Source organism: Tachysurus vachellii, chromosome 13 (genome assembly GCF_030014155.1).
Source record: "Tachysurus vachellii isolate PV-2020 chromosome 13, HZAU_Pvac_v1, whole genome shotgun sequence".
Lineage (NCBI taxonomy): Eukaryota > Metazoa > Chordata > Actinopteri > Siluriformes > Bagridae > Tachysurus > Tachysurus vachellii.
In genome coordinates this window covers 20,808,179-20,831,468 of record NC_083472.1, presented here as the reverse complement: position 1 = coordinate 20,831,468, position 23,290 = coordinate 20,808,179, and the positions used below count along the sequence as shown (strand labels likewise).

At 38.1% G+C, this 23,290-nt stretch overlaps 3 protein-coding genes across 4 annotated transcripts in view; 2 read left to right on the top strand and 1 right to left on the bottom strand.

Moving 5' to 3' along the window:
• smim19 (small integral membrane protein 19) overlaps positions 1 to 730 on the bottom strand; it is a 3,305-nt gene extending 2,575 nt beyond the window's left edge. The window contains exon 1 of the mRNA XM_060885887.1: positions 482 to 730. Coding sequence (XP_060741870.1) covers positions 482 to 612 — 131 coding nt within the window. The 5' untranslated portion in view covers positions 613 to 730. The remainder of the gene's footprint in view (positions 1 to 481) is intronic.
• Positions 731 to 3,121: 2,391 nt separating this feature from the next.
• Positions 3,122 to 11,270, top strand: si:ch211-175m2.5 (uncharacterized protein LOC568697 homolog). 2 transcript variants are annotated; one of them, XM_060885514.1, is made up of 5 exons: positions 3,122 to 3,290; positions 6,377 to 6,541; positions 6,639 to 6,738; positions 7,108 to 7,235; positions 7,698 to 11,270. In XM_060885514.1, the coding sequence occupies exons 1-5, from the start codon at positions 3,237 to 3,239 to the stop codon at positions 7,986 to 7,988; spliced, it is 738 nt and encodes a 245-aa protein (XP_060741497.1). In that variant the 5' UTR covers positions 3,122 to 3,236; the 3' UTR covers positions 7,989 to 11,270. The 2 variants fall into 2 exon arrangements, with proteins under 2 accessions (XP_060741497.1, XP_060741496.1); XM_060885513.1 differs by having other exon boundaries at positions 3,125 to 3,290; positions 7,105 to 7,235.
• A 1,342-nt stretch (positions 11,271 to 12,612) lies between these two features.
• Positions 12,613 to 23,220, top strand: ppp2r2cb (protein phosphatase 2, regulatory subunit B, gamma b). The gene is made up of 10 exons (XM_060884947.1): positions 12,613 to 12,941; positions 15,531 to 15,626; positions 16,476 to 16,573; positions 16,708 to 16,849; positions 16,964 to 17,076; positions 19,371 to 19,548; positions 20,000 to 20,164; positions 20,905 to 21,074; positions 21,922 to 22,013; positions 22,106 to 23,220. The coding sequence occupies exons 2-10, from the start codon at positions 15,569 to 15,571 to the stop codon at positions 22,452 to 22,454; spliced, it is 1,365 nt and encodes a 454-aa protein (XP_060740930.1). The 5' UTR covers positions 12,613 to 12,941; positions 15,531 to 15,568; the 3' UTR covers positions 22,455 to 23,220.
• The last annotated feature ends 70 nt before the right edge of the window (positions 23,221 to 23,290 follow it).

Genomic DNA, 23,290 nt, shown 5'->3' with positions numbered 1-23,290 from the left:
AAGTAGTGATTGTGCTGTAGTCTGGGATTTAACAGTGATCTGCATGATATTAAGGTTTTAAGTAAAGCTTTACTAATATAATGTGAACTTTAACTGAACGTGTTTTTATCCTTTTTTTATTTATTTACTTATTTTCACTCTTTATTATTATTATTATTATTATTATTATTATTATTATTATTATTATTTTTCACTTGTGGTTGTGTTTTTATTCCCTCAGTGATTTCTGACGTCTTCATTAGAATCATTTACACAAACACAAAGTTTACAATGTTGTGTTTTGTCAATGTTTTTTGCACAAACAGGTTCATTTCACATTTCACTTTATTATGGTGAAATACTTTGTGTTCATTATATTAATGGCATTTAATCCTGATTCGGTTCCAGGTTGTAAAACACAACACAAAGGAGTTAAATGTTATTTATGTACAGAACAGAAAGTACACATTGGTGTGATGTAGTTTAAATGAACAGCTCTTACTTTCTTGCGTACATCAGCAGAGCAAAACTGACCAAAATAACCAGCAGGTAAACATTAGTGGCTTCGTTCCAAGCTTCATGAACCGTATAATCCAGAGATTCGTCATTAGCCATCACTCCAAGACCTCCCATTAGGAGACGAAACACAGCTCTAAATCGGTTAGGTTTAAATATATTTATTTAGAGAGAGAAAGAGAGAAAAAACACAATAATCAAAACAAACCGGTTTTCACTTCCGTCATGTGAACGGTAGCAGAAACACAGAAGCTCACTTCCGCCTTCACTTTGTCAAAATTAAAGTCTGACTGTTGTTGTTGTTGTTGTTTTAATTTGGTCCGAATACTACTTCATTTCAAAAGTCAAAATACGTCCAAATCTGAACCTTTTTAAATATGTTTGAAGAAAAAATTTATTGTTGCATAATATTTTAAAATGTGAATAAAATTACACTAATGTAATATGTATTTCATATTACAGCTCTCACTGGAGCTGTGTGAAGTCCCCTCCTGCTTTAAACTCTCCACAATCATCCCGGTCGGTCCCCAAGAAACCCTCCATCACTGGACTGAATGACTACAGGCCTGTCGCTCTGACATCTGACGTCATGAACGCCTTTGAACAGCTGGTTTTGGCCCACCTAAAGACTGTAACAGAACGGCTGCTGGATCCCCTACAGTTTGCCTACCAAGCAAACAGATCGGTGGCCCTTCATTCTGCAATGCCTGGACTGTCCACGGACATATGCCCGGATTATGTTTGTCGACTTCAGTTCGGCTTTTAATACAATTTTCAACTCCAAACTCCTAAAGCTCACTATACCCCCTTCCATCTGTCAGTGGATCATCAGCTTCCTGACAGGCAGGAAACAACAGGTGAAACTGGGAGGTGTTACCTCCAGCTTTCGGACAATCAGCACTGGCGCTCCTCAGGGATGTGTCCTCTCCCCACTGCTATTCTCCCTCTATACCAATGACTGCACTTCAAGAGACCCACTTGTTAAACACCTGAAATTTGCAGATGATAATATGCTCATCTGTCTCATCCAAGATGGTGATGAGTCTGCATACTGGCAGGAGGTGAAGCGGCTGGTGCTATGGTGCGGTCAGAACAGTCTAGAGCTAAACACCCTCAAAACTGTGGAGATGATGGTGGACTTTAGGAAAGACAGATCAACACTACTCCCCCTCACAATATCCAACAGCCCGGTGTCATCTGTGGAGTCCTTCAAGTTTCTGGGCACTATTTCCCAAAACCTGAAATGGGAGTGCAACATAAACTCCATCATCAAAAAGGCCCAGCAGAGGATGTACTTTCTATGTCAATTAAGGAAGTTTGGTCTGCCACAGGAGCTGTTGATGCTGTTCTACACTGCAGTCATTGAATCGGTCCTGTGCACATCCATTATCATCTGGTTTGGAGCAGCAAAAAAACAGGACAGGAACAGACTGCAACGCACAATAAAAACAGCAGAAAAAATAATTGGTGCTCCCCTGCCCACTCCCCAGGACTTGTACCAAACAAAAACCAGAAACCGGGCAGGAAAATCACTACTGACTCTTCACACCCTGGAAACAACCTCTATCAGCTTCTGCCTTCTGTCAGGCGCTACAGAACTTTGTTTACTTTGTACTTTGTACAACTTTGTAACTGCTAGACACAGGAACAGTTTCTTTCCCCAGGCCCCTTATCCCTCATTAACAACTCTAATATAACAAATATAACCATAATTATATTCCCTGCTTCATACCTATCTTCACCCATATTTATCTTCATATCCCTGCTGCATATTGCACAAAAGCATAATATTGCACAGAACTGTTATTTGCACTACCATGCACTTTTCACACTTTATGTACATAATTAATCAGCTATATATTCTGTATTCATATTTAATACTCGTACTGTCTATATTGTATCTAATCGTCTGTGTTGTCTTGTACAGTTTGTATTGTCTTGTATAGTGTATATTGTCTTCTATAGTCTATATTGTCTTGTATAGTGTATATTGTCTTGTACAGTCTGTCTTGTACAGTCTGTATTGTCTTGTATAGTCTGTATTGTCTTGTATAGTCTGTATTGTCTTGTACAGTCTGTATTGTCTTGTATAGTGTATATTGTCTTGTACAGTCTGTATTGTCTTGTATAGTGTATATTGTCTTGTACAGTCTGTATTGTCTTGTATAGTCCATATTGTATTGTACAGTCTATATTTTCTTGTATAGTCTGTATTGTCTTGTCTTATATAGTGTATTTTGTCTTGTATAGTATAATATAGTGTTATTTATTTCTGTACTTTTGAGAGTCACAAACAGCTGGAACCAAATTCCTTGTGTGTGTAAACATCAACACACTCGGCCAATAAACTTGATTCTAATTCTAATTCTGATACTCAAAACAAATAAAAGTTTAGTTAGAAATAGATAATTAACTATCAGTAAATCCCAAGGTCTCTCGTAATATTTAAAGTTCACGACCTAACACTGACACGAGGTCTGGTCGAGCCGAACTTTTATTTTGCTTCTTTTTTTTCCCTCTTTGTAAAACGGAAAATAAACGTACAGAGTAAAATATATTCACGGTTCTCAAATTCGATTGGTTAAAGAAAAGGAGGCGTGACACAGTTCTGCGCTCTGATTGGTTAAACCGTATCTTAACACAAAGGCGTATGCTATTTTGACATTAGTTTTGCATGTGAAGTTTTTTTGCTTGCTAACTTTTCATTTCTAGGGTTTTATATCTAAAAACTAAGTTTGTAAATGTTGTGTCGCGGTGTTATGAGGGCAGTTCGTGCTTCTGCCCTGGGCTTGTTGGTAAGGATTGTATTAATCACTTAAAGCATATGAGGCTAACATTAGCTGCTAATGCAGTTTACTCTTTATTATTATTATTATTATTATTATTATTATTATTATTATTATTATTATTATTATTATTGACAGTGTTACTCATCATACCTTGTGTTAACCTTGAATGTAGATATGTGTAAATCACATTATATATGCATTAGATTACACAATTATATGTATATTCTGTGTTATATATTCTGCATATGCTGTTATTAGGATTAATGTAAAAATGGCTGTGTGTGTGTGTGTGTGTGTGTGTGTGTGTGTGTGTGTGTGTGTGTTTAATATTCTGCCACTTGTTCTGAACTTGTTGTTAGTTCCCATTTTGTTTTCATTCCCATAACCTTTCAATCCTAGTCCACCAACCCTGGAAGGTTGGGAAAATGTGTTTACAATAGTGGGTCAAACCTAGCTGGTTGTCATAAGGCTCCTTTTCCTTTTGTGTCTAATACAGGGCAGACACACTAGTTTTCTAATAGAACAAGCTACATGAACATAATCATCATCATTATAATAAAAGCTAGAAGCAGCATTTCAGGCCCACACACACACACACACACGTGTTACAACTGTTGCCAAAGCAATCACAGGAAAGCAGTTGAATTTATATAATTTGCCACACACCCTTATCCACCCTTAACCATCATTGCTGGTTCATTAGGTCACTGCAGAAGAATACAAGTTTTTAGTATTTAGGTCTCATTTGCATGACATGAAGCAACGTTCCTTGTACCAAAGCAGAAATCCATAACTTTAGGCATTTAGGGATTCAAGGGTGATTTGTAGTTTCATTCATGTTGTGTGTTTTGTGTGTGACAATGATGGAGTTCTCTTTGACAGGGGGGTGTTGCTGCTGTAGCTGTCACTGCTGTGATCTGTGCTGTTAAATTTCTTTTCTATATGCAATTTAACATGTTTTTCTATTTGAACCTTTGTGCAAGTGTCTGCACCAAACATATGTCTGGAGAACTGTTCTGTATGGAGCTTCCTTGATAAAATTTTATGCTGACTTGTCTTAAGTTAATGTGAGCCAAATATAGTGAATATCGAGCACTTAGATAGTAGCATTTTAGGCATGTTATTGTAATTTTTGTCCAGTAATTGATGCTGTCATTATATTTGTTGGATGTCCTGAAGATACACACCAAAGTTTGTGTCAGTGCACAAAGTTGTTGCTGAGATGCAGCCTCGCATCCTGTTTGGTGGCTTCGCTATCAGATTTGTCAGATCATTTCAGAAAAAAACGTTTGGTGTATCAGAATTCTGTTGACAACACTCAGTCTACTCTGAAAATGATATCTGCTGAATTTGATGATGATTGTATTTAATGTATATTTTTGTAGAAGAAGCAATGAAAGAAAACAAATACAAGATGGTGGGAAATTTTATTTGGTGAAACATGCCTTTAAATTAGACCCATATTTATCCCAATGGTGGCACTAAAGTGTTGGCAGAACCTGGCCCACATTTGATCAGAATGTTCCTTAGATCCTCTACAAGCCAACTAAGAAATTTCATGGTTCTATGAGCTGCTTTAGATACCTTAGCCAGAAGAAGATGAAAGGTTGTGGGTTTGAGTCTCGGGCCGGCCACGACTGAGGTGCCCTTGAGCAAGGCACCGAACCCCCCCAACTGCTCCCCGGGCATAAACAGTTGCCCACTGCTCCGGGTGTGTGTTCACGGTGTGTGCGTGTGTTCACTGCGGTGTGTGTGCACTTTGGATGGGTTAAATGTAGAGAACGAATTCTGAGTATGGGTCACCATACTTAGCCGTATGTCACGTCACTTCACTTCACGTCACGTCACTTCACATCATTTCTTTGAATTAGTTCATTATGTAACACTATAGCCATGTAGCAAAAGACTCTAGAATGAACCTGAAAAAACTTATCACAATAAGAGTAAATACATTTAAATTAAGTTAAATGAATACATAAGTAAATACATTTTTAGAAACATTTACATTCAGAATGCATTTAAAAATCAAATGTTATAGCAATGTTCTCCCCGTGCCTCGGGGGTTTCCTCCGGGTACTCCGGTTTTCTCCCCCGGTCCAAAGACATGCATGGTAGGTTGATTGGCATCTCTGGAAAATTGTCCCTAGTGTGTGATTGCGTGAGTGAATGAATGTGTGTGTGTGCCCTGCGATGGGTTGGCACTCTGTCCAGGGTGTATCCTGCCTTGATGCCCGATGACGCCTGAGATCCCCGTGACCCGAGGTAGTTCAGATAAGCGGTAGAAGATGAATGAATGAATGTTATAGCAATGTCTTGGTAATTATTACATTTCCTGCTAACCTACTAACTAACCCACTCACCTCGGGTTCATCATTGACCTTTGAGTAGCATTAACAAAATGAACAATATCGAGCTTTTGGTGGATTAATAATAATGACATATTAAAGATAATGTTCACTCATCTTCAGTATGTGCTTTATCCTGGCCACGGATGTGGTGGATCTGGAGTCTGTCCCAGTACACTGTGTTTAAAACAGGAATACACTTTTGGATGGAATCCCAGTCAGTCACAGAGCACCGTGTATAAGTTGTGATTTAAAAGTCGAGAGAGATAATATGATAATATTTTAGAGGTTTTGGGAGAAGCTTTGGAGTGATGATGGCAATCAATTTCCCACCCATGGTGGAGAAGGTGGTACTGTATGGTGAGTAGGCTGTATCAGAGGACCTGAGAGTTTGTGTAGGGATGGAAGAATGGAGGCGCTCAGATGGAGTACATTAAAGGTCAGAAAAAGGATGTTGTACTGCATCCTCGATGCTAGCCAGTGGAGATGATGTGTGTAGTGGGTGAGGACCACAATCACATGTTCTTCTATTTAATGTTTGATATGATCAATAACAATCACCTGATCTGTGTCTGTATGATTTTATGCATTGTGCTGTATAAAATGCACCGATGTTGCTGGAAGATATTCCTCAAAGGTTGCAAAGACACGATGTCATTAACCCAATAGAGACCCTGCCATTTTACTCACATTAAGATGATCAGCTTAAAACGAACTATGTACTGTACTGTGTTTAAACCCTTTTAGTCCAGTCTTACACTGAAGGAGAGCAGGTTGTGTCTCAGGACACCGGTCAGCGTCCGCCGCAGCAGCAGCAGCAGCGATGAGGAGAAAGTCAGCCGCTATCCTGTGCCTTACAAGAAAAATCTGCCCTACGACATTGTGGAGCTGATGGAGGAGGTCGAAATAAAGGCAAGGCATCCAGTTTTCACTCCTCTCACCTTCTCTTTGTGTGTGTGTCTGTGTGTATTTGAGGAACAGTACTATATAATACACTCTCCTTTCTCAGGGTGGTTTCCTTCCAAACGTCTTCAAAGTCCTCGCTCACCGACCCGAAGAGTTCCGAGCTTTCTTCGCTTATTATAATTTGCTCATGAACAAAGAGAGCGGTATGGACTACACGTGTTTTGCACTACGCATATTGCACACTTTCTGCACCATAACTTTTTGCACATCACTTTTTTTTTCTCAAATTGTTGTACTACGTTACTATCGATGTGCATTCATGTTACACATTTTTATATTTTTTCGATTTACTTTCTTCCCTTTCCCACATGTATAGTTCTTTCTATTTTTTTTACTGTAGTTTTTCTAAAATTCTGTTCTTTTTTTATCTATTTTTATCCTTTATTTTGTTTTTATTGATAATATTTTTATGATAGCCGTAAAGCATTTCTTTATGTCATAATGTTTATCATTGTGTATTGTAAAAAAATAATTTTTTTTTATTTTTATTTATTTTATTTTTTTTACAGCAGGTTTATCAAAGGCAGAGCGGGAGCTGATTGTGGTAGCAACCAGCGCTCATAACAACTGCCTGTACTGCGTGGTATCGCACAGTGCACTACATCGTATCTACTCTAAGAAGCCCACGGTAGCTGATCAGGTGTGTTTATGTGTGTGTTTGTGTTTGTGAGTGTGTGTGAAGGTGTGTGTGTTTATGCTTCACTCTTTCATTCTCTCTTTTCTCTAGTTTTATGAGGAACTGTTTTTGTTGCCTCCAAAACAAGTCTGTGAACCTCACAGTTTCTTCACTTTAGGCTTTCTTTCAAGACATTCTTTAAAGAGCTGAGAGATGTTTTCACTTTTCTACTCATTCCTTCCTTGTGCGTTTTTTTTTTTTCATCAACACAGATTTAATATTCTTCCACTGTGAGTCTGTGTGATGAAACACAGAAACGTGTTAGATCTGACATCTCGTTCATCTTTTCATCTTAAACCGAAAAATATAGCAACAACAAAAATTACAGGCTTAGATTTGTCCAAAACGTTTTTTTTTTTGTTTGTTTGTTTTTTGAGAAGATTGTACATGGTGTTTAAACCCAGATGATTTTCTCTCATCCTGCAGGTGGCAGTGAATTATAAAGTCGCAGATATTACTGCCCGGGAGCGAGCCATGCTGGACTTTGCCATGACCGTGTGTCGCAGTGAGACAGTGACAGACGAACACTTCAGCTCACTGGAGGCTCACGGATTTGATCGAGAGGATATTTGGGACATCGCTGCCATCGCTGCCTTCTTTGCCCTGTCTAACCGCATGGCCCATCTCACAGACATGAGACCTAACACAGAGTTCTATAACTTAGGCAGAGTGCCTCGAGACAAATGTCCACCAGACACAGAGAACAACAAGCTGTAGAGCAGAGCACTGTTGTGGTCAGAGAAATCACAAACCAAACCAATAGTGTCGCATTTAAAAGGAGCTGAATGTTATTTTTATTGAACTCCTAAAATATACAACCAATAAAATGAATCATTCTCAAATCTAGACATTTTGTTTAATGTTATAAAAGCATTAATAATGCCAGAGACATTTCAGAAAACCATACAACCCTTGGTAAAAAGTATGGAATCACCCCTCTCTGAAGATGTTCATTCAAATGTTTAATTGTGTAGAAAAAAAAAAACAAGCACATATATGCCACAAAACAATTTTCACTCAACAATCCAAACTTCTGGCTGTATAAAACACTTAAAAAAAAAAAACAAAGAAAGATAACTATAGTCAATTACAACTGTTTTTACAGATCGAACAGAGGAAAAAAAATATGGAATCACACAAATCTGAGGAAAATTATATGGAATCAAAATGCACTTTGCGTTGGTAAAACAAACACCTGTATCTGATTACAACTGCTAATTAGTCTGCAGTTAAAAAAGAGTGCTTGAACACATTAGTGATGTGTTGAACCAAGATGATTGACATAACTCATGGCTCCAACACGAGAGATGTCAGATGAAACAAAGGAGAGGATTATCAAAATTCTCGAAGAAGGTAAATCTTCACGGAATGTTGCAAAAGATGTTGGTCGTTCCCAGTCAGCTGTGTCTAGGGTCTAAAATCTGGACCAAGTACAAATCAAATGGAAAGGTTGAAAAAGGGAAGCGTTCTGGTAGACCAAGAAAGACATCAAAGCGCCAAGACAGAAAACTTAAAGCAATATGCCTTGAAAACAGAAAATGCACAACAAAACAAATGGGCAGAAAGTGGAGTCAATGTCTGTGACCGGACTGTAAGAAATCGCCTAAAAGAAATGGGATTTACATACAGAAAAGCCAAAGGAAAACCATCATTAACATCTAAACAAAAAAAACAAGGTTTCAGTGGGCTAAAGAAAGACAATCTTGGACTGTGGATGACTGGATGAGAGTTATATTCAGTGATGAATCACCAATCTGCATTGGGCAGGGTGATGATGTTGGAACTTTTGTTTGGTGCCGTTCCAATGAAAATTTATAAAGACAACTGCCTGAAGAAAACATGCAAATTTCCACAATCATTAATGATATGAGGTTGTATGTCAGGTAAAGGTATGGGAGAGATGACAGTCATTACATCTTCTATAAATGCACAAGTTTATGTTGAGATTTTGGACACTTTTCTTATTCCATCAATTGAAAAGATGTTTGGTGATGGTACAGTAGCATCATTTTTCAGGATGATAATGCATCGTGCCATAGGGCAAAATCTGTGAAAACATTCCTACAGGAAAGACATATAATGTCAATGGCACGGCCTGCAAATAGTCCGGACCTCAATCCAATTGAATATCTGTGGTGGAAATTAAAGAAAATGGTCCACGACAAGGCTCCAACCTGCAAAGCTGATCTGGCAACTGCAATAAGACAAAGCTGGAGACAGATTGATGAAGTTTACTGTTTGTCATGTTAAATCCATGCCTCAGAGAATTCAAGCTGTTACTGTATAAAAGCCAGAGGTGGTGCAACAAAGTACTAGTAGTGTTTTTATTTGGTGATTCCATATAATTTTCCTCAGATTTGTGTGATTCCATATTTTTTTTTCCCCTGTTTGATCTGTAAAAACAGTTGTAATTGACTATAGTTATCTTTCTTTGTTTTTAAGTGTTTTATACAGCCAGAAGTTTGGATTGTTGAGTGATAATTGTTTTGTGGCATATATGTGCTTGTTTTTTTTTCTACACAATTAAACATTTGAATGAACATCTTCTGAGGGGGTGATTCCATACTTTTTGCCAGGGGTTGTATAACGCTATTAATTTTCTGTGGTATCATTATTACATTAGAAAACGATCCTTTTCTGTCCAATTCCTTATAGTTTTTCGGTCAATTCCAACCAGATAAATGCGTATTAAGAATTTGACATCATTGACTGTAAAAAAAAAAACTGAGCTGTGAAATATACAGCAAAATCTTAAGCCCTATACAGACAGGATTAGTGTAACATGAGTAAACATTGTTGTAATTCTGGAATCCTATTCTCTCATTGGCTCTTTAGATTATCAGTCGTTATTTGTGTAAATATTTGTATAAGTCAATTTGAACTAAAAAATTTTGCCGGATTAACATAAGTTCCAAAAACACTGATTTTCTAAGTACTTGAGTATAGATATTTCAAGTACAGATAAAGTTTAAAACACATTCGTGATTATAGCTCGTTTGCATATGGTCACACCTACAAAACTCCATAAAAGGTCAAGTGCACAGACAGCTTGGAGCCTGAAATGAATCATCAGGGTAAAGGCTGAAAAAAAGGTTATTAGGGATTTGATTTAGATTTTTATGACAATTAAAATATTGATTAGGGTATAATGCATTAGCATTTGTTTACGACTAACAGCCATGCACAAGCAGCCCTTTGGCTTTGTGTTGTGTTCTTTTTTTAGATTAATGCCAACAATATGAAACTACTGTAGGATTTTTTTTAGTCCTTGATCCTAGTGAACTAGCATGAAATGTGTTTTTGATCGAGACTCCAATGCACTTCTATCAGTCGCTCTATATAAGAGTCTCTGATAAATAATAAATGAAATGAAATAAAAATTAGATCAAATAAAATTAAACGGTTTATGCTTGATAAATGTTAAGCAAGGGCTTCAGGGTGCTTTAGGTTTTTGTATAATACTGATACAGTCAGATGATATAACAGTTTTCAAGTATCTTATGATCATTTTTAATCATTGTTTATTCTCTGTATTTTTCTAGAATTGGTTTCTTCTTAAACTAAGCAGATTTGTAAGACTAGGCAAAAAACTGTACATTTTATGACCTCCTCCAATATCTATCAGAATTTTTTCTTGTCTAAGCAACAGTAGCTCTGTGTTACTTTGTTTTGCATGACAGAAAATAAAGGATGGGACTTATTGAAACTATTGAGGTATCTGATGCATTATGGGTTAAACAAATCCACTGAAATATTAATGTAATATCCGAATAAACCCTGATCTATTCTCAATACGTCTTGCACTGTTAAATAATGAAGGTGGAAGTGGAAGTATGATAACAGCAGAGGGAGACATCTCTCATTGTTAGTCTTTGCACTTTGGTTCTATTCTGTATGTGTGATTTTAATGTTCTTGCGGTAACCTGTGTGAATGTATGTGTGTATCTGGAATTTAAGAATAATATTTAAGTCTGAACTTATTAAAAGCAAATTAAAGGATGTGATTTTTGTATTTTTTTAACCTGAAATCTGCTGTAGAAGAGGAGCCACATGATTCAATGAATTTCAGGCAATTTTATGATCTTTTGTTAAGTATCCAATTAAATGAATTTTTTTTTTTATTGCGTTGTAATGATAGTTACACACAGACTGGTCAAAAAAAACTGTATATGTTTACAAAATAACCTAAACTATTCTTTTCTAAATTTAAAAACGTTTATTGGCATGATCATATTCCTCCGGGTACTCCGGTTTCCTCCCCTGGTCCAAAGACATGCATGGTAGGTTGATTGGCATCTCTGGAAAATTGTCCGTAGTGTGTGATTGTGTGAGTGAATGAGAGTGTGTGTGTGTGTGCCCTGCGATGGGTTGGCACTCTGTCCAGGGTGTATCCTGCCTTGATGCCCGATGACGCCTGAGGCTCCCCGTGACCCGGGGTAGTTCAGATAAGAGGTAGAAAATGAGTGAGTGAGTGAGAGTGGTTTCAATGTATTGTATTGTTACATACATCTATAAAGGATATATTGAGTCACACAAAAGTAACACATTACTACACAATTGGGTTACAAATCTATGTAAGCTATGAACAAATGGCATTTGGGAAGCCATTAATGGGAACAATTTCTGACAAGAAACTGTAACATAATATTCAAGAACATTATCTCACTAAAGCAAGCTTAAAGTGGCAGTGGTGGCTCAAGTGGTTAAGGCTCTGGGTCGTTGATCGGAGGATTGTGGTTTGAGCCCCAGCACTGCCACTGTTGGCCCCTTGAACAAGGCCCTTAATCCTTTCTGCTCCAGGGATACAGTATCATGGCTGACTCCAACCAGAGTTTCACTGTGCTGTAATGTATATGAGAAAAAAATAAAGGCTTCTTCTTCTAACCTTTTCTAATGTGAACATATTCCACATGTTGTGTCCCATATATAAGAAATAATATAAGAGATTATTTTACTCAACTATTTCAATGTTCTCCAGGTTTCCCTTGTCTGTTTGTACCCACGCTTATCTCACATTGCTCCACCACAATCCTGTTTATCCCTGGTAAAAATGATGCGGTTGCTAGGCAACCAGCCCAGGCTGTAGAACCATATAACCAGAGCGGTGCTCACTGATTGGCTGGAGTTCAGAAGCTGACACGTGACTGGCTGAGCTTGAGTCAGTCAGGACCTTTGTTTCTCAGTGTGGGGGGAGGAGTCTATGCAGCAGAACGTACACACTGATTTCTACTCTCTCTCTCTCTCTCTCCCTCTCCCTCTCCCTCTCTCTCTAATACACATACACGTCAATACGCCTACACCGAGAGCTGCTTCACATCAGCACTTGAACAGTAGCTGATTAGCTTGGTTGGAGCATTGGCATCATCTGGCATTCCTCTGTTCACCAGCAAGTGTGTGTATGTGTGTGTCTGCTATAGGTCTGCTATAGCTGAAACAGAAGAGCTTCTGTGTGGGTGTGTGTATGACACACTCTTTTTTCTTTTTTTTTTTTTTGCTTGGGATTCCTCCTGCCCCATAAGGCTTTGCAGCAAGTGGATGTGCTGATGTAGGAAGAATGGATGCACCAACGCTCACACACATACACACACACTCAGAGATCAGTCGTGGGGCCGAATGAAGAAATCAACATCCACACATTCAGGGATCAAACGTACAACAATGTGACTGAGGGTAAGAAAGATTGTGTGTGTGTGTGTGTGTGTGTGTGTGTGTTTGTTTGTTTGTCAAAGAGAGCAGAGTAGGGTTTAGTAAAAATAGCTATGTTCTAGCTATAATCTTGAGATAGGCTTCGACAATATGGTCAAAATATCGTATCATGATACTTCATGGACATTCATGGACAAATCATGGACATTTATCATGATTATAAAATAATTCCAGATGTGTGACTATCTCAATATCCCAAAATAGAAACAGTGTTCCTTTTCTAAATGTGTCTTGGTTATAATTGTGTACAGTGGGGAAGTTCAACTGGACCTGTTTGATTCTGATTCCTCAGAAGGTGTTTGCTTATTTTTCTATGAATAAATTAATCTGCTTTTAAAAACACATTATCGTTTCTATTCTGTAGTCAGAACTAATTCACAGGTCCTTGTACGGAAGACTTTTCACATAAAAAGATCTAAAAACGTGTAACTCATCTAAGTAACGTAACATGTAACGTGTAACATGTACAGTAACTGTGGTAAGTTTTCTCTAAGAAGGTGTTTACTTGTTTAGCATTTTTGAAGGAGTCTCCAGTGTCAGCACTTTGTAATAGTTGCCAGTAAATGTGTAGGTTTATAATGTTTATGACTGGAAGGAAGGTCTGTATAACATGGCATGCTTGCAGTCTCTTTTTATTTACTTCAAGAAAGAAGGAAAAACAGAGGCTGCTATGGGGGAAATGATTGAAATCCCAAGCTTTTTTAAACATTATACACAAATTGGGAATGTAAGTTCATTTTTATTTACTAACTAAACTATTTAAAGAGGAACATTTTAAAAAATATTTGCGACTACATGTTGCTGTGAGTAGCGACATTAAGTGACATAATAATCCTCTAAATAAAGTGTATAGTGACAATTATCACTATGTTAACACTATATGTTCACTATATGGGGGGCACGGTGGCTTAGTGGTTAGCACGTTCGCCTCACACCTCCAGGGTCGGGGTTCGATTCCCGCCTCCACCTTGTGTGTGTGGAGTTTGCATGTTCTCCCCGTGCCTCGGGCGTTTCCTCCGGGTACTCCGGTTTCCTCCCCCAGTCCAATGACATGCATGGTAGGTTGATTGGCATCTCTGGAAAATTGTCCCTAGTGTGTGATTGTGTGAGTGTGCCCTGCGATGGGTTGGCACTCCATCCAGGGTGTATCCTGCCTTGATGCCCGATGACGCCTGAGATAGGCACAGGCTCCCCGTGACCCGAGGTAGTTCGGATAAGCGGTAGAAGATGAATGAATGTTCACTATATCAATATACAGTGTCGCTGTTATACACTTTTAGGGAAAAAAATGTGATCTAAGGGTTTTTTGAAGAGTTAATGTCTCATAGCTTTCTATAGTAGTTCTACTTGTAACATTAATAGGGAAACACTTCTATTGTATGTTTAACAGACAAAACTAATGCACTGTTAAGGTTTCTACTTTAATTTATGCAATTTTTTAGTCTTAAAGATCACATATACATTAGACTCTAGACTTAACATTTATTTTCTGCCTTTTTTTTAATTCATACTCGAAAAATTACTTGTTAAAAGTTTTAATATGACTTATTCTGTATTAAAAGGCTTCTATAAATTTACATGTTTGTATCTTTCGTTCTGATGAAGTGGACGTCATCTGGCAGCAGAGTTAAAGTTATGGTTATGTGTGCTGTGACAGAAAGTATTAAAAAGTAGAACAACTCCACATTAAAAACAGCTCCACATTAAATTGTATAACATCATCCAATAAACAACCGTGTTTTTAAGTACATTCATGTAACATTTACTAAAGAAACGACTGAACAAGGAAGTAGATTTAACCTAATATGAACATACAATATTATACAGAATTATAATAGAAAGATGTTATTCTCATAATGTGTTCTAAAGAGATGTCGGTAGGAATAGGAGGCAGATCGTTTGTCAGAAATGTTCATAAGGCATCAGATTTAGATGCCTTTAAAGTTGTTCTCTAAATCTCTTTGTCTGTCTCTGATTCTCTGCCTGCTACAGTGGAGATGAGTGTAACCAACAGTACGCTGTAATTTATCGTGATATTATCATTTCATCATATTGCCCGGATCTACTGTATTTAATCTACTGGTTTAATTGTTATGACATGTTAAATGGTGTGTCTTAGAAGTGACAAAAATCTCACACAGTGCTAATTCTCTTCCCATGACAGCTTTTGTTGTTTTCAGTGACATTATGTAATTTCTTAAGAACACTCCTAACACACTTTCTACAATAATCCATGATAAGTGTACCAGACTGTGTGTGTGTGTGTATACCAGACTGTGTGTGTGTGTGTGTGTGTGTGTGTGTGTGTGTGTGTGTGTGTGTGTGTGTGTGTGTGTGTCTGTTCGGTGTCACATTTTGTCTCAAAATCTGTTGTTTTCATCAACTGCAGGATCAGGATTACATTAACTGATCTTAGCACTCGGAGACTTACTGTGTGTGTGTGTGTGTATGTGCGTGTTTTCTAATCAGATGTTAAATACCTAATCAAGCCTTTATGTTGTCAGTACACTGAATCTCTGTAGGATTTTCAGAAAGTTCCCTCCCCTCTCACAGGATTGGTTCAGATGTAGCTGCTGTAACACCATCCAATAATGCTGAGCCCTGTTCTCCATTCTGAGCTCTCGGCCTTGGAGCCGGAGTACACAGAGGGTAAAGTATATCAGCCTTACTTTAACTGTACTGTTACACTGCCCTAAACCAGAAACAAACAACAAACATACTCATCATGTCTCATACTGATCAGGAGATTTCTTCAGATGTCTCATTCAAAGTGGCCAAAAAACTTTCACTATATGCGGTCACACTTTAGAAGCTACTTATATGAGTAATCATACCACACTCTCACATTAAATTACTGTGTGATCAGCCAGAGTTTAGTAAAAAAAATGTTGCCTTGGGTTCATTAATAATAATAATAATAATAATAATAATAATAATAATAATAATAATAATAATAATTTTAATGAAGTGTTTGAAGGACATAGTGAGAACAAACTAGTGAGAATGGTTTAAGAGAAGAACTGGCAGGGAAGAGAGTTATCCTGAGCTGGATTGGCATTCAAGTTTACCTTAGAAAAATTACTTTAGCTTTTTAAATCTCTACTTAAATTATATGTACAAATGTAGTCATTCCATACTAATATAACATGCATAGATCTGTTGGTCTGTGTGGAGAAAGCCACAAGAAGAAACTTCCACCAACAACTGCTACAAACACTGGCCTACAGTAGTCCATGCGCAGATGTTTAGAAGTTCTGCAGAAAAAAAAGAAGAAAAATAAAGGATGGCAAACTAAATACTAAAACACTGTAGCTGTCGTCTTTAATGAAGCCACTAATTAGTGTCCAAATCCATTTTTATTTTTCTAATACATTTTAAACAGTATGTCTAATTTGTTTATTTGTTTGCTTTTTTTTAAGTTTTTTGTCAGAGTGAATGTCACATTCATTAATGATGAAGTTGTTCTTTTTTCTTTGTTTCGTTCAAATCCTGATTCAGCTGATGTCATCTCTACGGTGGAGTTCAGCCAATCAGGAGAGTTCCTGGCCACAGGGGACAAGGGTGGGAGAGTGGTCATCTTTCAAAGAGAACCTCAGGTAAGATTTTACTAAACAGTACTCAGGGCAAACGAGTTAGCAGCAAAATATGAAAATTGTGATATTTTGTTTATATTTAATACGGTTTAACGGATATCTCTCTCCACATCTCTCTCTCTCTCTTTCACTCTCAGGGGGAATATAATGTGTACAGTACATTTCAGAGCCATGAGCCTGAGTTTGACTGCCTGAAGAGCTTAGAGATAGAGGAGAAAATCAATAAGATCCGTTGGTTACCTCAAATCAATTCCACCCACTTCCTCCTGACCACCAATGGTGATTAATACTTAGAATTTGATAAGTCAGAGTAATCGTAACTTCACCAAATTGGTTTCTCACACCATCCCTACCTTGAAATAAGCGTATCTTGAACGAGTGTGTTTTTCACAGATAAGACCATTAAGCTTTGGAAGGTAAGCGAGAGAGACAAGAGGCCTGAAGGTTACAACCTGAAAGACGAGGAGGGCCGGATGAAGGACATTTCCAGGATCACATCCCTTCAGGTGGATTTCTACACACAGTTACATCCAGAGAGGTCCAAAAGTCTGAGTCCACGTTGAACATTTTTCTTTCTTTTAAAATTGGAAATAAACAGAGGATTTTACCATTTTGAAAGTATTTAAAACAATGAAAGTAAATGTTCAATATCTTGAATATTTATTCTCTAATTATGACCCTGTTTAAATGTAGGCAAATGTGTGTATTGACCATGTTAACAAATAGATCAGATTTTCATCAAGTCTAATCTTTGATACTGAAAATACTGTTTAGATGACACTCTGGCAGATTTGATATTAAATGGACCATCATAAGCTTTCACACAAACCTGAGTCTTGTGCAGACCAGCTCGAGTACAAGCTGTCATTAAAGCAAAAAGGCGATAAACCAAATTCTAAACTTTGACGTTCATGTCAATTGATCCGTGCTAACTCAATTTTTTTAAATTTGTACAGAATTGAATTCAATTTTAAAAGAATCCAAATTGAAGCATTTTAATATTCGTCTCAGACTTTTGGACCTCCCTTTAAATACACAATATGGATCCAAAATTATTGGCACCCCTTGAAATAAATGAAAACAATTATTTGTTCATTATTTCCACTGACCTCAAGATCTGCCCTATGACCAATATTTGATCATGACTAATATATGATCTTCAGCAGTCTGTTTGATTTTCTTTCATTGACATGTTGGTCTAGTTTCAGTTTGGCTAACCGTTTCCTTCATCACCCGCAATGCGCTCTATTAATGGCATCACACGCATCACCTCATAAATCACATAGTAGCTTAGCCATAATTACGTCATATAGCTGCATTGCATTTGGGATGTTTGAGTTCAGTGTATCCCCTTTTATTGATCATTTGTATTTCTCATTCACATGAGTTTAAACACCAGTTCAAAATAACGATTGTGAAAACAAGCACTTATTTTTTTTTGTGGCACAATCATTAATGTTTGATATCGCACAGTTGGAAACTATTTATCACAACTCTAAATGAGCTAGCAATAATTATGTCACTCTGTAATGTTATGTCACATCAACAAGGCACACGATCATGAACGTCTCACAAAAGAAACAAAAATACAGCATCAGCCATCATATTAGATCCTGGAGCACTAAACACAGCACAAATATTTCAGTGATAACATTTAATGTGGTGGATTTTTCCTTAAAACAATAGAAAAATCACTCCTTGTCTTATATATACAGGGCACCCTGAAGCTTTCTTCACAACAATTGAACCTCTGTCCTTGAAGTTCTTGATGATCTGATAAATGGTTGATTTAGTTGCACTCTTACTTGCAGAAATATCCTTGCCTGTGAATCACTTTTTATGCAAAGCAGTGATGACTGCACATGTTTCCTTGCAGGTAATCATGGTAAACAGAGGAAGAACAATGATCTCAAGCACCAAACTACTTTTAAAGCTTCCAGTCTGTTATTCTATCTTAATCAGGATGACAGAGTGATCTCCAGCCTCATCCTAAACAACACTCTTACCTGTGTTAACACTGACATGATGTCAGCTGGTCCTTTTGTGGCAGGGCTATAGTGTTTTTTTTTTTTGTCGGGGGGGAAGAGAGTTTAGGCGGCATGGTGGGTTAGTGGTTAGCACGTTCGCCTCACACCTCCAGGGTTGGGGGTTCGATTCCCGCCTCCGCCTTGTGTGTGTGGAGTTTGCATGTTCTCCCCGTGCCTCGGGGGTTTCCTCCGGGTACTCCGGTTTCCTCCCCCAGTCCAAAGACATGCATGGTAGGTTGATTGGCAGCTCTGGAAAATTGTCCGTAGTGTATGATTGCGTGAGTGAATGAGAGTGTGTGTGTGCCCTGTGATGGGTTGGCACTCCGTCCAGGGTGTATCCTGCCTTGATGCCCGATGACGCCTGAGATAGGCACAGGCTCCCCGTGACCCGAGGTAGTTCTGGTAAGCGGTAGAAAATGAATGAATGAATGAATGGATTAAGTTTATTTTCATGGCAAAGATGGACTTTGTAATTAATTGCATCTGATCACTCTTCATAACCTTCTGGAGTATATGCAAATTGCCATGATAAACATTATGGAATTACTGACACCCTTAAAGAATGCTTATAATAAATAGTTTTATTTGATTCTGTCATATTTGCCTGGGATATGTAAAAATCCCTTTCTTATCCATCACTATAGGGAAAATCTTATATAGTACTTTTTTAATTCAAAATGAGAAATGAGATGAATGTTAATGGATTGGATTAACGATCAAAACAAACAATGCTGCAGTTTACTTGACGTGTACTTTTTGTACATTTTTTGAAGGTTCCTGTGTTACGGCCGATGGATTTGCTGGTGGAAGCGTCTCCACGGCGTGTGTTCGCTAATGCTCATGCCTATCACATCAACTCTATCAGCATTAACAGCGACTGTGAGACTTACCTGTCGGCTGATGACTTGAGGATCAACTTGTGGAATCTGAATATCACAGATCGCAGCTTCAGTATCCTGTCTGTACACCTGGAAAGCTTTCTAAAGGTGTGTATCTGCAGTTGCGGTAGATTTGGATACTTTCGGCTAAAGTGCTTACAAAATGATGATAAAAATTAAGACTTTTATTTGGGTCTAGATAAAGTCTGATCCTTTTTTCATATAAGAGCTTGAGATATAAGAGCTCTCAGTTTCATCTGGGTGCTCTAGTCTCCTCCGACCGGCTAAAAGTGCTGGTAGGTGGATTGGCTACTCTAAAATATCCCATTCAGGCGATCGGTGTTACTGGGATGTATTCTGGATTCATAGCTCTCTGTATATGAATGATTCACAAATGAGTGTAAGTGTCTTATAGATTACTCTTTCAGATATACTTCAACTGAATATGCTCCAAGAATCAGGTATGTCACTAATTCTTCTCTGTGTATCCAGTGTATGTCTGTTTCCTTAACCAACTTTCTCAGACATTGTGGACCTGAAGCCAGAAAACATGGAGGATCTGAGCGAGGTGATCACCGTGGCTGAGTTTCACCCTCATCACTGCCACTTGCTGGCCTTCAGTAGCAGTGCAGGAGCTACACGCCTGTGTGATATGAGATCTCGAGCGTTGTGTGATCGACCTGCTAAATGTGAGTTTCTCTCACTCATGCTGTTTAACATGTAGACTGTATTGACCGAGAAACACACAGATATCAGATTAGTGATTGTAAGTGAACAGCAAACCACTTGAGAATAAAACTGAAGTGTTTACAACTGAACGGAGACAAGGGCTGTTCAAAGTAATTATAAAGATAAATTGTTTCTGTTATATTCAACATTTGGAATGATTTACCAGTACGTTGTTGTTGAAATCATTACTTATGAGACATTTCCCATCTGTATAGTTCAGTGTGATGTTTTTAGCTCTGTTCAGAAAACCGTAGGCAGAATTTTATTGGTTTAATGTAACAAGTTTTAGATGGTTAAGAATAAGCACTTCTTGTGGAGCACTACTTGATTATTTCAGTGAAAAATCTCTGGAGATCAGAATTTTCCAAAATATTCAAACTAGCCCATCCGACATGAATAACCATGCAATGATAAAAGTTACAGAAATCACACGTTTCCTACATTATGATGAATTACATTCAAAAACTGAAGCTCTTGACCCGCGTCTTTGTGATGATTTGCCTTCCAATGCTGCCGCATGATCAGCTGAATAGATAAATGCACAACATTAACAGTGTTCCTAATAAAGTGGACAGTATGTTCTTAACTCTGTGTCATAAAAAGTTCTCTTAATCTTTTTGTATATAATACAGTATATCTGTAAGTAATATCCCTGTTTCCGTCGGCGTGTGTGTGTGTGTGTGTGTGTGTTGTGTCTCAGTATTTGAGGAGTCAGTGGACCCAGCCCATCGATCGTTCTTCTCTGAGATCACTTCTTCTGTGTCGGATGTAAAGTTCAGTCACAGCGGACGCTACCTGCTCACCCGAGACTACCTCACTGCTAAAGTCTGGGACCTCAACATGGAGAACAAACCAGTGGAGATTTATCAGGTCTCATCTCTCATCTCTCATCTCTCAGGGCAGCTATTATTATCTTGTTCTTTCCTGTTCATTTAACATAATTTCAAGTGACAACAAAACTGACTTTTGTCGATATTTTTTAGTGTGAGACGTGTGTTTTTCTCTCTGTTGGATAACCTTACACAGGATTTTGGTGCTTAAGGATAACGACTTCAAATTTTAGAACATGAACAAGCACTTAAGGCATCCCAGAGAGCAGAAATGGGGTTTGATATCACTGTTTACTCGGATTTGTTTGGAAAATAAAAATGCTTTTCTATTATCTCTAGAAGGTATGAAACGTACATATGACGAAATTCAAATCTTAAAACCCAGAGTGTCTATTTTATACCAGCTTAATATTAACCAGCACTGTGTCGTGTGGCATAAAAAAGAAATTCAATACTGAACATGAATGCAACAAAACAGAAACAATTTTTCTTCACTTTTAGTCCCTCCTTTTAATCCGTATAAATTTCTCGGTTCACTCAAGATAAGTGATAATTGGGGAACTCGTGACCTAATGGTTAGAGAGTTTGACTCCTAACCCTAAGGTCGTGGGTTTGAGTCTCGGGCCGGCAATACCACGACTGAGGTGCCCTTGGCTGCCCACTGCTCCGGGTGTGTTCACGGTGTGTATGTGTTCACTGCTGTGTGTGTGCACTTTTGATGGGTTAAATGCAGAGAACGAATTCTGAGTATGGGTCACCGTACTTAGCTGTATGTCACGTCATTTATCACTTATAACAGGGCAGAACAAAGCGAACTCTCCAGACTTCTGTTACATCTTAATGTACTATAAGTGTATTGTGTATGAACAAATAGTGTGTATTTGCAGGTGCAGGATTATTTGCGCTCTAAGCTATGCGCCCTTTACGAGAGCGACTGCATCTTTGATAAGTTTGAATGTGCCTGGAATGGAACTGACAGGTAAATCCATGACCTCTGACCTTTCAGCTTTGTGCTACATTTACAATCATTCCCCCCCCACACAAACATTTCTCTTTCTTTGTGTCTCTCAGTGTCATCATGACAGGGGCGTATAATAATTTCTTCCGGATGTTTGACCGAGCGAGTCGGCGTGATGTGACTTTGGAGGCGAGTAGGGAGGTGTGTAAGCGGCGCGCCGTGCTCCGACCTCGCCGTGTGTGTGTGGGGAAGAAGAGGAGGGAGAATGATATCAGTGTGGACAACCTGGACTTCAGGAAGAAGATCCTGCACACGGCATGGCATCCTACAGATAACATCATCGCCATCGCGGCCAGCAACAACCTGTTCATCTTTCAGGACAGACACGGCCCCGGACACCACATCGGCCACCATTTAGAACAAGACAAACCTCTGCAGTTACAGGACACAACATGTCAGTGAAATGACGCTTGAGAGCAACAGCTCATTTTTTTTGTTTTTAACTTCACAAGGATGTACCAGTTGAGAATTTGTACTATTCAGAGCATGTTTTCAGTACAAACACAAAAGCCTAACAATAATAATAATTATTATAATGATAATAATAATAATAATAATAGTAATAATAATAATAATAACAATAATAATAATAATTTAATGCTGGATATAATAATAACCACCATTATGACTGGAACCGTACTTCAGAACTCTTGCATGAAATGTAACACAAGGAGACTGAGATGAACCAGGAAATATATTTGCCTGTCAGTGTCTAAATCACTACTGCATGTTTACACTATTATCCTTAATTAACAGGCTTCGTTAACTGACCGAGTTCTAACGGCAACGATGAATGCAAACAAATCGGACCCTTTATTTATTGAACTAATGAACTGTATCCGCCGTCTGGTGGCTCTTCTCAGGTTTCATGTTTCTTGACTGGAGACAGTAGACAGACGTCCTCTTCCTCGTATCAGATGTCGAAACTGAAGCAGTACAATCATGTGAATATCTGAGGAGTTTCTAAGGAGCATCATGTAAACTGGAATTTCAAGGATTTTTTAGCATGCTAAATCATTGTGCTGCTGATCTGATGCTACACGGAAGATGGTAGTAGGGTGGGGTAAGATGTCAACGCTGGTCCAACCAAACCCTGCTGTCTAGTATCAGCGATACAAGTGTTAATGTGGAATCCACTGTTTGCTAATAATGAAAATAAAGAAACGGTAAAGCTCATTTTACACCAGACTCAGTAATCATACATTACACTGCATTAATAACGCAGGTTTAGAATAATC